Raw genomic sequence first — 15,711 nt, forward strand, 5'->3', positions numbered from 1 at the left:
AAGAGAGAAAAGGAGAGAATGTTTTGTACTTTTCATAAAAGTAAATGCAGTTGTCGGGAGTGATGGCTGGCTAAATAGGGGGTATGTGCTGGACACACTTTTTTAAAATAAAAGCATTTATTAAAAAGTTCTGGTTTAAGACTTTTTTTTTGGTGAAAAAAGAACTAAAAAGAATGCATGCAAATACTGCAGCCTAGTGCTGTTAGGAATCTAAATGCTCAATCAGATAACTGCAAAGATTTTTTGGGGGAAACATTTTATTTATAACTACATAGATGAAGAATATAAGTTCATACGTTAATCACTGAGTCCTAAAATGATCTTATTTTGAGATACAGTACTTTCTCTAACATTTTTGGTTTTTTTATAAAGCAAGGAAAAACAAGGCCACAATGAAACGTGAAGCATTTTTACAAGTTGTGTCTAAAGACTCAATTGAAGACTTCTTGCGTTATACTCAGAATCCTGTAAGTAAGCCATGATAGATGTGCATTACTAATAAAATCTTGTCTGTTAATAGTGCTGAAATTTTGTGGCATAGTTGCTGGCTGGGGTTAAACCATGGCACATTTGGTTCTTGCACATACAGTTTACATTTTTAAAAGCTAAAATTATTAATACTGTGGTAATAAAAAAAAAGTACTCATTTGATGTTGGTGAAGTGTTTCAACCTATGAAAGAGTTTATTGCTGTGTAATGAATATGAGCTAATATACAAACATAGCAGAGGCATGTTTCACTAGTATTTGTTCATTCATTTGATAGTTTAGGCTGCCCACTTATTCTTTAGTTCGTGTGTAGTTGTACTTGATAGTTCTTTTTATCACTGAATCTTTTAGAGATGTGATAGATTGCTGTCTCTAAATGAAGTATGGAGACAAGTGTGAGGAAAACAAAACAAATTCACTGAAATCTACTAATTCATTCTCAATGTTTATTCTTGCATTGTGTATATGATAACGCATAGTAATCAAATAATAATTTGCATTGTGGCGTTTTTATTAAGCTTGTGTATTATTAATTACTACCTTATTTATTATTAATTAATAATACTTATTTTATTATTATTTATTATCTTGTTTCATTAAGATATACACAATTTCTCCTAAACATCTTTTGCTAGGCTTAATAAATGGTACTGTCAGGTTAGCTTCTTAAGCTTTCTAATCAGTATTTTCCAAATATTACCTGTAGCATGTTAAACTAAGCGGATCAGTTGACCTCTATGTCCACAGAGGTATGAACTAATTTACTAATATAGCAGACGTATTAAACCTGTGATTTCTATGGCAGGGATCGTGTTCTATGTAATAAGCTTAGGAATGTTTGTCTCGCAAATGTCACTGAGTCTCTTTTTTCCAAGAAATTTGTTGTTTCGTTCGTTTGCACTCCTGTAGGTAATTAGAGGTGATAACTTTATTATCAGATTGCCCTTTCTTGAAGTCTCCTTCCCGTTTTTCCCCATATCGAAACAGTTTAACAGGAAACTATTTTGTTTAGGGTAATGTACAGTGCATTATTTCCTGCATACAGTGCAGGAAACATTGCAGTGTTTCCTTCTCAGCTAATTTGGTCGTGTTGTTTCTGCCATCTTCACCCAGTAATCTATCTTAACGTATCTTGGTCTGTTAAGATTAAAAATTGGTTTTTTTGTCCTTTTATTTTTCATCACCAATTCACAAGACTTGTATTGCAACCGTTTCCAGCTGTTGCCTTGCCGATATCTCTGGAAACTGTATATCACCAGCTATAATGAGTATATCGATTAAAACTCTTTTCATCCCTTCATAGCATAAAGGAACACAAATTTCCAGATTACTTTTTGCTTTTCTAAGAGACCTGAGTTATTTTATTAATTTCCTTTTGAAACCTTCAGTGATGAAGAGTGTTTGACCATGTCTTATCTTAGGATGAGGATTCTCATTTTAGGTAATTCTTGAGTAATTCTTGACTGCATTTCTGGAGGAGGCTGTGGTAGTGTATTCTGCATTGTACTAATTTTCCTTCAAGGTTTGCCTTGGGTTTTTCACTTTTCTTTCTTTGTAATCTTTTTAAAATATTACTATATTGTGGTGCTGTTCATTAAAGTCTTTATCAGTTGCTGCTAAATTTTTCCACTAAATCCAGTTCCAATTCAAGAAAATACATTATTTCTTAGATAGGAAAATAGGAATCATGGATATCACTATCATTCAGTGACATCCTTTTTCCTCATAGGTTTTGGAATAATTTTATCTCATATCATCCCAGAGAAAGATCAGAAAGCTCTTGTCTTATTATGAATTTATTCTATTCGTTCAAAACAGTACGATCTTAATATCCTGTCTTTTGGGTTTGTTTGAAGTAGAGGGCTGCAGAACACTCTGTGAGGCCTTTGGTTTATTGTATTTGTTTCCAGCTGTAGAACAGGATAGAAATTCTGCTATAAATATGTAACAGGATCTTTTTTCTCATACCTTTCTGAGTACCTTCTAATACTGCTGCTTCTTTCAGTATTTTCTATTTTTCTTTTTCCCTTAAACTTTTTTTTTGTTGTTGACTCCTGTATTTTAGTGTATCTGCAAACTAAAAATATTTTTATTTCATGGACATCCTCCCTCATTCCTCCTAAGTGTTTTAATCCAGTAGACCTTCAGTTCAGTATTGCAGATTAAATCTCAAAAATTATCTGCACTTCCTCTTGGCTATGTCTGATTTCTCATCTTTTCTCTGCATATTCCCTTTCCGAGTAGGTTGCCTACCCTACTGTGATGCTAACAGGGTCTTTGCATCTCTGAGGTAAATTTGTCTAGCAAGGTTCTTCTGAGGAAAAAGTTCAGATCAGTCTCTTATAGAGACTAATAGTGGCTTCCCATTCAGCAAAGCTTCAGAGGGAAGTATAGGGTTAATGTGATCAGGAGTTAGGGTGGGGGTGGCCTTTAAAAGAGTGCAGTATACAGAGCACTGTTCTGTGCAGATTGTACTCCAAAACCTGTAGTGCTGTCCCTGCAGCTGTACCGACTGTTACATTTCTAGTCCGTAAGGATTTTCTTTCAACAGCCATCATCAATCTTTAATTCTGTGCAGTCATGAGCTTCTTAGCTAAGGATATGGAATCGTCTCCACTGGGAACAAAGTATTTGGAACACATGAGAGACAGAAGTTGATATTACACGGATGTGATTTATGTTCAGTAGTGTTCCTGTCGAGGGCTAAAGACTAGTCTTAAAAGAAGCACTCTTGTTTCACGATAACGAGTTAAGCAGCAGGAATTTCTCGTGCTATTTTTTAAAGAAGTGCAACTTCTAGAAGGTTCTATAACTCCAGAGGAATGGAAAGTAATCCTTAATGTAAAAACAGTGTTAATTTTGGGAAATATGATGATGAAATATAAGCCGCTTCACTGATGTGGAATTGTGTGAAATGTTCTGACTGTTCACAGAAAAATACGTTTGATCCTTTCGACTTGAATGAACTACTTCAAGAATTGCCAAGAAAGCAAAAAGAAGTGCTATGGGAGAGACTGACACAGCTATTGACAGAGACTTTGATGGAGAAGCCTGTGGAAACATGGCAGAGGTCTCAAGACGATGAAAGTAATGATGACATGGAAGTTGAGATAGTTCCAGAAATGGTAAAAATCTTGTAAAATAAAAATATGATGAGTATTTCGTATTTTGTGGGAAATTGGAATATTTTCATAGTATCTTAAAACATGCAAGGGTTATCAAACAAGGTTGGTTCCAAATATCATCTCCCTGCCCCATTCTTAACTGACTTTCTAATTATCATGCTTGGCTTAAGCTGAAATTATAATTGATCTATACTATAAATTATTAGTTCTGCTGATAATTCTAATTATAAAAAATGGGACATAGTTCTTTCACTAGAGTTAAGTGGGCTTTTCTTATGTCTTATTTCAATAAATAAATGTTGATATATCAGCTGTTCCTTAAGTAACTGGCATATAGTATAAGAAATTCACTACCTGTTTTATTCTGTCATTTTATTGAGTGAAGATCATGAAATCTAGATTTGAACCCCTCTTCCCACAAATTTAGCTTGTACAGAATTTCACTGACTCGGGCCCTCATGTACTGCCTTCTGCACTGCAGTCCACGTAGTCTTGAGAATGTCAGGGAAAAATGATTGTTTAATTTCAGAAGAAAAAAAGAAATTCAGTCGGGAAATCTTTAGGGAGACCTAGACGCTTGTAGAAAATCCATCATACCTGCGGAGGCTTGTAGAATCATGTACCTGGATCTAAACTCACCAGATCTACAGATTTTTGAGTTGCACAAGACCCTGCTAGCTAGGGTCTTCTTAGCTCTGAAATGGATGTGTGTTTGAGTGATTTTTCTTGCGGATGAAGTTTTTAATGGAGGAATGGATGGATACACATGTACAGTCACTGAGTTACCTATTAGCTGGAGCTGAAAGCTCTGTGTGAACTTTTTGAAATGGATGTACTTTAGAATCTATGCTTTTGCTGCTTCTTATCTGATAGGTTTTGGGTGCCAGTATACTCTTCAAAATCGAAGGTAAATAACAATCCAGCTTTGCTTCCTGATCCTCGGGTTTATTTCTTGTCATAATTATGAGTATAAAATAAACTGCAGAATTGTTTCCTCGGCATTGCTTTCTTTCAGAAACAAACTGTAGCTGTGATCCAAGGAGTGACAGCTGTAGTTACTGCTTCCATACCTGCAGTGGATGAAACTGTAAACTACAAAGCTCTTCTAGCATGTGGTTTTATATTAAACGGTGCGTACTTACCTGGTATAGAATACAGTATTTTACTGTTTTTTTGTAGCAGATGAGTATACTAGGCTTTTTGTTTGACCTGGCTGGCCTATGAAACAGAGTTTACAGGAGAAGAGTTTGTAATGATGTGAGTTTTTGTTTATGAGGTGAAATTAAGGGAGCACTTACTTAAAATTAGTTACACAAAAATAGGTTTTTTTCTCCCAACTGTTCACCGAATTATAGATAACTTTCTGCATTCTGTGGCTTATAGTATTTTTAAAGCAAACCTTAAGATCATTGTTAACTTTGGATCATTGTTATTGATCCAAAAACTTGGCTGAAACCTTAGAGTTAACAAAGCTGCCTAAATACCCACAGTGAGAATAAGCTATTGTGGCGTTTACATGTGGCAAGAGCTAGCTGACATTGTAAGGTATAGTTAGCGTACTAACAGACTAGTGTATTACAGGAATAACTTGGTTCATTGTACTAAATAATTACTTTATTTCTGTTGTAGGTATTCTTCCTGCATTACCCGAATCTGAAAAAATCCTACTGGGTGCTATCCAACGTGTATGTGAAATGTGGTGGGAGAAAGGACTGGAGGGGAAGGAGCAGCTAGGGAAGACTCTGTTTATCATTCTGCTAAGAAAAAGCCTGAATAAAGCTGCTACGGTATGCTGAAGCTGTATGGACTTTTAGATTACTATTGAATATTCCAAGAAAGATTATCCCTCCAAAATGCCTTTTATTTCAAGTTAACTTGCTTTCCATGTCCTAGTGCTTCTCAATTAGTGCAACCTAGGATACATGATGGTTACATGTGTCTTTTTGGTGTTGCTTACCTAAGCAACATACTAAAATGGTGCCTTCTCTAGAACAGATTTTTTTGCATCAATTTCACAAATGCATTCTTGTCCAATGATTAAGGTTTAAATAGCAACTCTTTTAGTTAATTCAGGTTTTAAGTAATATGTTCAGCTATTCATAGAGACTTCTTATGTGGGAAGCTTCATTTTCTGTTACTCTGTATCTCTTTACAAATAATTTCTCTTATTTCTCTATTAATGGACTGAAATTCTTATTTTAAATGTGTGAGTTAGAGTACTGTGCATACATCTCTTGCACTAACCCAATAAATATCTCCTTTACTTAGTTCTTTCTTTTATTTTCCCCTGTTAACTGCTTTCATTGTGTAAAATTTCAAAAGTGGAATAACACAGTTTTATTCTGTTTTGCATGAAATAGCAGCTTGCTTTCTGTACTTGAGCATGTCTCTGGTTGTGGGAAGTCAGTATTTCTGCAGTTACACATATTTTCGTAATTTTTCCCAATGCTGTGGTAAAAATCAATTAATGTTCATAATTTTACAATCTGAAAGTCTTTGATCTGTAGCAATGCGTTTCAAGTTATTTATTAAAAATCTTTTTAATATGAAGAAACGTTTAAGCTATCCCTATTTCACTATAATGTGGGCTTTTTTTTCCTGTCAGGGTGCAGATATAGTTCGTCTATGGAATCTACATCAGACATTGTTTTGTTTTGATTATGATTCAGAGGAGAGTAATGAAGTCAAGGACTTGTTGCTTCAGTGTTTTATGAATGTAAAACACATTAAAAAAGAAGAGGTAAGCAAATTATCTTACTGTGATTTTATGTGAGTGGGCTTTAGTTACTTTTAACAGTTTTGCATTAAGCTTGTTTTTACAGTACAGTAAGTAGCAATATACGACAAATCAGCTCTGGCTCCAAGCTATAAACGGTTGATATTTCTGTTTCATTTGGGAAACCCTTTATTCCTATTTCTGACTTAAATATAAAAGTGTATGTCTAAATCATCCCTCGAGTTCTTGTATCCTGAGGTAATAAGGACCAAGTGCTTTGCTTCCGGTGCATGTCCCTCAATACTTAAAACCATTCCCTGATATAATTCTTTTCTTCTATAGCAGTTTTTCTTTTCTTGAAGATACATAAATGGAGCAAAATAATTTCCCTTCTAAATGATTCCATTTAGAAGATTACATTGCCGTGGTCTGTTTTAAAAGTAGCATAAGAAGAACCTAGCTTTATAGCAAAATGGCAATTATTTTATTTGACAACCTGTATTTCTCTCGGTGAAGAATTGATGTATTGTAGTTTTCAGTCTGGGCCTGTGCACCAAGCATTTTTTCTGGTTAGGTGACAAGACAACCTGACATTGGCTCTAAAGTTCTAACTCCTCCTTGCCTGTTTAAAATGGATATGTTCCCTTTCATGGAATATATAAACTTCTGTCATAAAATGAGCTCTGAGGTTGCTGGGTCACTATGGGCATGTGAGGTTTTAAAAATGGTGGTAGGGAGTGAATTCTGTGAAATGTTTGATAGACCAGGTTTTGCATACCTGACACTAAGATTTTTTTATTGTTACTTACACGTTTTATTTTAAGATGTTTTAGTTTGTACTAAAATTGGGATATACTAAGGCAATGTGAGAGGTGGGAAAGGAAGGAGAGAAAACATGGTGGAAGGGTGGGAAACAAGTAAGACTTTATTGTCTGATTTTGTATTTGGTTTTATGTTCTTGGTATATTTCATTTTAGGTCATTTTTTGTCATCTTGAAAAAGTATGTACCTGTATGAGTTCTTTGTCACAGGACTTAAAATGCCTTAGCTGTATTTGGTTGTGTATTAATTATTGTCTTCTGTTCTATTTGAATCCACTGCATCACTTCATTTCATATTCATATAGGCACAGTAAATAACTGGGAATTATATATGTAAAATGAAACTGCTATCTACACTTTAGAAGCAACTTCTTGTAGCTTTTTTTTCTTCCACATCTTGTGAGATTTTTAATATAACACATGTTAATTACTACATGTAAGTTTTTCTAAAGAAAGTTTGTACTTTGAATCTTTGGGTGAAACACAGCCTTCAGTATGAAACTTTTTTTAAAATTTTTGGGGAAAAAAGCAGTAATAATCAGACTTGGTATGAATCCTTCTCCTGGCATATCAAAACACACCCCCTTTGCTCCACATGAATATGCAAGTTTGGTCACCTTTTTCACTTTTGCTTTTCTGCCCAAGCTTTTGCTCCTCCTTGTGATTTCTGGTCTTGTGATGTTTTGTCACGTTTTCTTTTTCATATGCCTGTCTCTTTCTAGACAGATAAAGAGAGCGCCTTATTGCACTCTTTGCTCTGGCATATGATCATTAGTTGTTTAAAGCCTTAATCCTGAATAAACAGTGGTTTAGGTCTTTCACCTTTCCCACAAATATAGACTCTTACTGATTATGTCAAATCTTCTCGGTTCTTTCCATTGAATTACTAGTATTGCCTGCCAGGCATCAATTCTGAGTGCTGAAAACTTTGAGTGGGCTTGGGGAGCTTTCTTAATTTTGGAGAATACCTTTTTAATATTATTGAGGTCTGTTTATTAGCCTGAACCTCTTTACATAAAGCTACAAAGGCTGTCAGCACAGCTGACAGGTCGATAGTCACTGTTGGCAGATTCAGTTCTGACCTGATAATTAGATTATGATAGTGGGTAGGACTTGACAGGATATCTCCCTTTTCAGGGCCTCCAGGACCTGAAAGATCTTCAGGTTCTTCATCTCCAAGCCATGTAATCAAGGATGCTTTGGTCTTCTCAGACTTTTTGTTAATTTTAATCTGTGCCTATTTAGGAATGCTGTGGGTTTGGTTTTGGTTTTTTTCTTTTTTTTTTTCTTTCACCAAAAAAATTTAACATGAGAGGGAGAGGAAATAATAGTTGTTCCTCCTAATTCTTCTTCTGATTATTCCAAAGTCATGTTGCTGAGCATTAATGTTAGAATTGAGGTTGGAAGGGACCTCTGAAGATCATGTAGTCCAACACCCTTGCACAAAGCAAAGTCAGCTAGAGCAGGTTAATCAGGGCTATGTCCAGTTGGGTTTTGAACATCTCTAAGGATGGAGACTCCACAGCCTCTCTGGGCAACCTGCTCCAGTGTTCAATCTCACCTTTACAGTGAAAATAAAAAAATAAAATTAAAAAAAAATTCCTTGTATCTGAGGAATTTCTTGTATTTCAACTTCTGCCCATTGACTTTTGTCCTATCACTGGAAACCACTGAGAAGAGTCTGTCTCCATGGTCTTTACTTCCCTCATTGTGTATTTATACATATTGATAAGATTCCCCTGTGCCTTCTCTTTCTCGGGTTAAACAAGCCTATCTCTTGCAGCCTCTTGTCATATGACAGTTGCTCCGGTCCCTTAATCATCTTTGTGGTCCTTTGTTGGACTCTCTTCAGCATGTCCCTATCTCTGTTGTACTGGGGAGCCCAGCACTGGACTCGGCACTCCAGATGTGCCTCACCAGTGCTGTGCAGAGCAGAAGGATCACATCCCTCAACCTGCTGACAGTGCTTTTCCTAAGTGCAATCCAGGCTGCAGTTGGCCTTCTTCGCTCTAAGGGCACTCTGCTGATCCAACTGCTGTTCAACATGTCAACCCCAGGATTATTTCTACAAAGCTGTTCTTTTCCAGGTGTGGGACTTTGCATTTCCCTTTGGCACACTTCTCTAGCTTGTCAAGGTGCCTGTGAACAGAAACATACCTAATCTGGTGAATCAACCACTTCTCCTGATGTGGCTGCAGAATTGCATGTACTCTTGTGTCATCATCTAGGTCATTAAAGAAGACGTTAAACTGTGTTGGCTCCAGTATTTACTTCTGGGGTACACCACTACTGACTTGTTGCCAGCTGGTCTCCATGTTCTGGTCTAATGCTCAAATATTTGCAGAAGAATGTGTGTGTCATCTGAAAATGCTACTGCATTGTCGTCCCAATTTTCAAGAAGGGTAAGAAGGAAGACTCTGCTAATTATAGGCTTGTCAGTCTCACTTCAGTGCCTGCTGAAATTATGGAGAAGGTTTTCCTGGAAGTTACTGAAAAACACTCGAGCAACAATGTAGTCACTGGTCATAGTCAGCATGGGTTCATGAGGGTAAAGTCCTGCATACCGAACTTAATTTACTTTTATGACAAGGTCACCCATCTAGTTGACCAAGGAAAGGATTCTCAACTTCCCCTGATGGAGCTTCATCTCATTTCCATCTGTCCTGTTGCTGGTCGTACAAGTGAGGAGATCAGCACCTCCTCCTCTGCTGCCTCCCTTGAAGTTGTAGACTGTGATGAGGGCATTCCTCAGCCTTCTCTAAGCTGTATGAACCAAGATCACTCAGCAATTACCATCTTGGGGAAATTAATTTAATTTATTGCCAATTAACAATGGGGTAGGATAATGGGAAATAAGAACAGTCTTAAAACACCTTCCCTCCACCCCTCCCTTCTTCCCAGGCTCCATTTCACTTTGGATTTCTCTACCTCCTCCTCGAGTGGTGCAGGTGGATGGGAAATGGGCGTTGCAGTCAGTTATGTGCTGTCTCTCTGTTCCTTCCTCCTCACCCTCTTGCCCTGCTCCAGGCCAGGTTCCCACCCATGGGAGACAATCTTTCACGAACTTCTCCAGCATGGGTCCTTCGAGCAGGCTGCAGTACTTCATGGACTGCTTCAGTCTGGGCCCTTTCCATGGGGGGCAGCCCTTCAGGAATGGACTGCTCCAGCGTGGATCCCCTGCAAGGCCACAGGTCCTGCCAGAAGACGTGCCCCAGCATGGGCTCTCCAGGGGGTCACAGCTTCCTTCAGGGCACGTTGACCTCCTCTGCTGTGGGTCCACAGGCTGCAGGGTGGATATTAGCTCCACCATAGATTTCCATGGGCTGCAGGGGAATCTGCTCTGGCACCTGGAGCACCTCTTCTCCCTCCTTCTTTACCGACTTTGTATGTAGAGCTGTTCCTCTCGCATGTTCTCACTCCTTTCTCCCAGCTGCTGTTGTGCAGCAGTTTTTCCCCGTTCTTAACTCTGTTATGCCAGAGGTGTTAACCACCATTGCTGATGGGCTCAGCATTGCCCAGCAGTGGGTCCATCTTGGACCTGGCTGGCACTGGCTCTGTTCAACAGGGGGAAGCTCTGGCATCTTGTCACAGAAGTCATCCCTTCAGCCCCCCTGCTACTAAAACCTTGCCATGTAACCCTAATAGACAAGACAGTTTACATCCTTGAGGATACCAGTTCATAATAAGAGGGGAACCACACCCAATTCTGGAAAGACCCTAAGATACGGTTCAGTGAAGTTAGGTGTCTGAAACCAATTTAGACATCTGCACAGGAGCCTAATCTGTATGGGTCCTGGGAAGGATTTAATTGCTTAAGCATAAGTGAATGACCTGTGCTACAATAAATGGCTTGTTGCTTCAGGTATCCACATGGGGCTGGCACATAAAACACAGGATCTGTCATAGACCTCGGCCATCTAGAAAACCCTCTGAGTGTTCAAAATTGCTCTACAGTTGGGTAGTGGCATGCTGCCCTAGTCCCAAGAATCAACAGAACAATTCAGCTTTATAAAGCAGTTACTTAAACAGCTGGTCACCTGAATCACACTCCAGGCAATTAACATTCTAGGGACTTACACATCCAAATTTAGGTGTGAGCTGAATCACATCCAATTTGTTTGTGAGCTGAAACCCAGCTTCAGTAGGTGAACTGCCAGTACACATTGCAGAGTGATAACTGTCTGGGACTTTTCTAGCTCTGCTGGCAGGAGAGTATCTTGAAATTCACAGTATTTAAACCACTTTCCTGTTGTTGTAAAACTATTGTGCTTCTGTTGCAAGTCCTCCTGTTTTGGGATTTTGCATCCTGATGTAGTTTAGTTTTAGTAACAACCTGCCTCCATGTGTGTTCTCTAGTTTCCCTGCCTGTCTCATTTCACTAATGGTAGGTTTCTTCTAGCAACATGTCCAGTATCTCTGCTGGACTTTTTACTTGTATTCTGTGTCTATTTCCAAAATGCTAATTGTCATACCAAATATCAACATGATGTACAAATTGCCTTGAGATGAAACTGAATTCCTATATTTTGGGGTTAATATTCCCTCTATGGCCTGCAGGTTTGTTCTATAGTTCCTAAGAAAAGTATACCTGACACTTTTTAGAGTACGTCCCAAAGCATAGCTCCATAGCAGCTGACGTACATAGAAGCTTAAGCTGATGTAACTCCAGGTTGCAATGATTCTGTGTTGCCGTTGGGTTGGCATTCCTATTTTCCTCTGTGCAGTATGAATGCTCAAGCAGCTATGTCGTGGGTTGATTCAAGGAGGTAGTTGATCAGATTTTTTTCCTAGTAAGATTATTTTTCAGCCGTATTAACTGCCTGGACTGCTTCATCATATGCAAGGATGAAGGGAAGGCGAGGGTCAGGAATGTGGTATCCTCGTTCTAGATCGTGTTAAACGGATGCGGAATTGCACATTTATGCCTTATTGCAAGATCAGGGAGTTCAGGTTTTCTGCCTTCCTGGACTATGCTATTCAACACAGAGTAATATTTCTCAGAGGCTTATTTCCAGGCTCCATTAGTGGAGTGATCCTCTGAATTTGTATCTCTCTGTGATTTATGAAAACATTCTTGTTCAGGTGGCATTTCCAATCAAACAGCTGGAGAGCCCTGCAGAGCATATATTAGTGTGTTTTAGAGGTAGGCCTGTTCTACTCTCTTCTTCCTTGCTATCCTTCTGTGTTTGTATACAACTGACAAAATCACATGTACTGTGTTCACAAGCACAGCAATACAAGATGCTCAACACTGTTAATGCGTTAACTCCGAAGACGACAAGTTTGCAATCTTACTCACCTATCACCAGTTTACCTCTTATGATACGTGATATGGTTGATAACAGTAATTGCTTCAGATCCATTGATCACAAGGAGCAGATTAAATTAGAGGCACTATAATTTTCAGGAACCAGGGTCAATCTGTTGAAATCTAAGGCAAAAAAGAATTGGTTGAACTGCTGAAAGCTACTTCGTGACTTTTCTTCATCTATCTTGCTGCTGGCATTGTAGAAGATGAGATGAGCTTGAGTTTGGCCCCATGTTTGCCTTGTTGAGGCAAGAGCTGTAGGTCAAAACTCCCCTGACCTTTGGGTTTGTCAGGATGTTGATGGAATAGTGCACCACTGGGACTCCAAAAATATGTATTATACCACCAAAGTTGGAGATAAGTGACTTTTTTTTTTTTTTTTTTTTTTTTTCTTTCTTGGTAGAAGAAGCTCGTATTGACAACAGGAAGGATTCCATCAGGATTCCAATAAGGATCTTGACATCGCATTTAACCTTTAGGTCTTTATTTTTATGATGTGAATTACTTCTTTACCTGAAGACATTTTAGCCGTCAGTTCCACTAAAGCGTAGTTTCTGCCTATATGCTTCCTTCCCTCTACCTCTATGGTATTCCAGCTCAAAATGCGTCTGGCATTTTCAGCTTTATTTTCTCTATTTTTGTCATAGGTCTGAACAGAACTGTTGGTCCAGCTCTCGATGGAAGTGTCTTTGAACCTCTGCTAATTGTGTGCCTTTAGAACTTCTGACAATGTGCTCTTTACTATTGTATCTTATTAATTTTTCTGAAAGCTGACAAGTACAAAGGACCCTTACAAGTGGCTGACTCGCCCTTCTGTGTGATCAAACTTTTCAGTCTTAGAGGCTGGATGCCTTCACTTCATCTGTAAGATGAGCTAGAGTGAGGCTGTCCGTACAGATACTGTGTAAGGCTCTAATTCCATGGGCAGATCTTGCTGATTCCAAAAGAGCAAGGGCTTATTTCCTCCATCCACAGCCTTCCACTGCCTTGTTTTGCAAAAATGCTGTTGCTCATCAGGTTTGTCATTACCATTTCTGATTTGCTAAAATTGAAGAAAACTAAATTCAGGAAAAAAAATAAATATTTTTTTTTTCCTGTTTTCATGAATTAAAGTAGCTCCAGGAGGTTTGCAATATTACTTTTCATGAGACAGTAGAAAAAGAATTGTTCTTCCTAATCAGAACATTTATTTTCTTCAGTGGCCCAGCTGTTCTCTGTGGCTTTGTTCAACAAGGTTTCCATATCCTGTGCTGGCAGAGTTGTCATGCTATTTTGTTTGTACCTTCACCATCATGAGTGTCATCCTGGAATGATGTTGCACTTGACAGAGCTCTGATGATGTGGCCTTGATGAGGGTCCTGAGTTGCACAGTCCCTTGTCATTATGGAATACTACTTGAAGTCAAAGCAAAACAGAATGGACATTGAAAAAAATGCAGGCAGATATGTAATCCACATGTTAATTTGTTTTGTGTTTTCTCTTTAGTATAAATAACAGTAATGCTTGAATACTGTTGCAGGAAAAAATATAGTAAGATTTCTAATTTTTAAACAATCTTATCTGTGCTTTTAAAAATTCAAGGTGTCATTTCTTTTGATCTTTAAGCTCTGTGTTTACTGATTTTTGAGGTGGCTCTTAAATTGGGTATTCCTCTGGGGTCTGACTGACTTTTTTTTTTTCCTCTTTTCCTCACCCAACAGGGAAGAAGATTCTTGAGCTTTTTATTCAGCTGGAATGTAAACTTCATTAAAATGATACATGGAACTGTTAAAAACCAATTACAATTTTTTCCAAGGTATGCATCACAGTTAGAGTTCTTAATGGCCGTTAAGATCTTGGCTAACATCTTGTTTGTGTCACGCGCTAAAATACCTAGTATATTGATAAAATACATCAGAATCCAGAGACCTTCAGATCTGCTAAATATAACTACCGTATTGTTTCAGCAACTTCATTTAATAGTTGCTCTGTGCATGCCTATGTATACAATTATGAGTGTAGTAAAATGCTTATTTAATGTTAGCTAAAGCAAATGGCTTTCATATAAACAGTACTGCATTACTTGCAGTGTTTGTGTGAGAATTGCAGGTCCATTTCTGCTTCTGTAAGGTGTTCTTATTTTTTCCCATGAGCAATCTCTAATTTAATTTGACAAGATTCTATATGGAGACATTCTAGTAAGAAGTTATCATAACCTGAGAACTTGACTGATGAATGAAAAACGTGGATTTTTTTTTTTTTCCTTTGATTATTCATTGAAAAATTACAGAAGTAATTCTTCAAAATAAATTAGAGGCTTTCTAATGCTTTCAGTTAGAATAATGTATACCTGTACATCTTTTTATAAAGAATTTAAGGCATTCATTGTGAGAGAAATGATAAAATATCTGTGTTAAGATTTTGACTTTCCAACCATAATAAATATTTCCTGTGTTTTTTAATAGTGCTTGGGTTCATTAACAGTTAAGTTTGTTTTTCCATAATTATCAGTGTAGACCTTCAAGGTACTTTCTTCTTCCAAAAAGAGTGTCAATGGACAGAACTAAGAATTATATTGGTACTTATAAAAAACTTCATGTTGTTACCTTTATGAATTGCACATATATACCGTTATGATGCTTGCTTGAAAGTGTTTCCTATTTGTTAATACAGATCCTTGATGGAATACATTTCAGAAGTTTACTTCAGGGCCTGGAAGAAAGTTTCAGGAGAATTCTTAGAGGTAATACTATGTATGCAATTTCATTTGGATAGTTTTGAATTTCAAAGTGGAGAAGATACATAACTTTTCAACCTTCTAAAGGTTCCTATGCAAGACTTAAGGAATTATTTCCCTAAGGAAAGGGCCTCTTCAGCATCATCAGGAGCGTGTCATGCTTTGAATGTTTGCTCCCTGTGATCAGCGTGGTTGCATTTAAGCACCTTTAATTCTGCTGCTGAAGTATTGTTTCATGCAATTATGCATATACACAATGTTTTTTGTAAACACACTGTTATCTGAGTTATTGAACCTTTTATGCAGTATGTGCAGTCTTTATATTTGGTAGCTTAAATATTTGTCTAGTTTTTGTGGCTTTCCATGGAGATGATCAAAAGTGTAATTACAGCATCGCAACAATACTACAGCCAAATTTGAGATACCAAATAATACTTATTTACCATGTGGAGGTGCTTTTGAATTCCAAACTTGGTTCTGAGAATTGGATTAATTGTATATTCTGAAATTTTGGAAACCACTTTAAGCAGAGGCTCC

General features: G+C 37.6%; 1 protein-coding gene across 1 annotated transcript in view; it reads left to right on the forward strand.

Annotated features, from left to right (window-relative positions):
- Nucleotides 1-392: 392 nt before the first annotated feature.
- The window catches only part of NCAPG2 (non-SMC condensin II complex subunit G2), a gene marked incomplete at both ends in the record, with an annotated part of 47,979 nt that continues 32,660 nt past the window's right edge, over nt 393-15,711 (forward strand). The window contains 7 exons of the mRNA XM_081996524.1: nt 393-467; nt 3,422-3,613; nt 4,629-4,743; nt 5,243-5,400; nt 6,219-6,353; nt 14,159-14,253; nt 15,111-15,180. Of these exons, the coding sequence (XP_081852650.1) occupies nt 393-467; nt 3,422-3,613; nt 4,629-4,743; nt 5,243-5,400; nt 6,219-6,353; nt 14,159-14,253; nt 15,111-15,180 (840 nt within the window). The remainder of the gene's footprint in view (nt 468-3,421; nt 3,614-4,628; nt 4,744-5,242; nt 5,401-6,218; nt 6,354-14,158; nt 14,254-15,110; nt 15,181-15,711) is intronic.

This window comes from Phaethon aethereus (genome assembly GCF_964289735.1).
Source record: "Phaethon aethereus genome assembly, chromosome: 2".
Lineage (NCBI taxonomy): Eukaryota > Metazoa > Chordata > Aves > Phaethontiformes > Phaethontidae > Phaethon > Phaethon aethereus.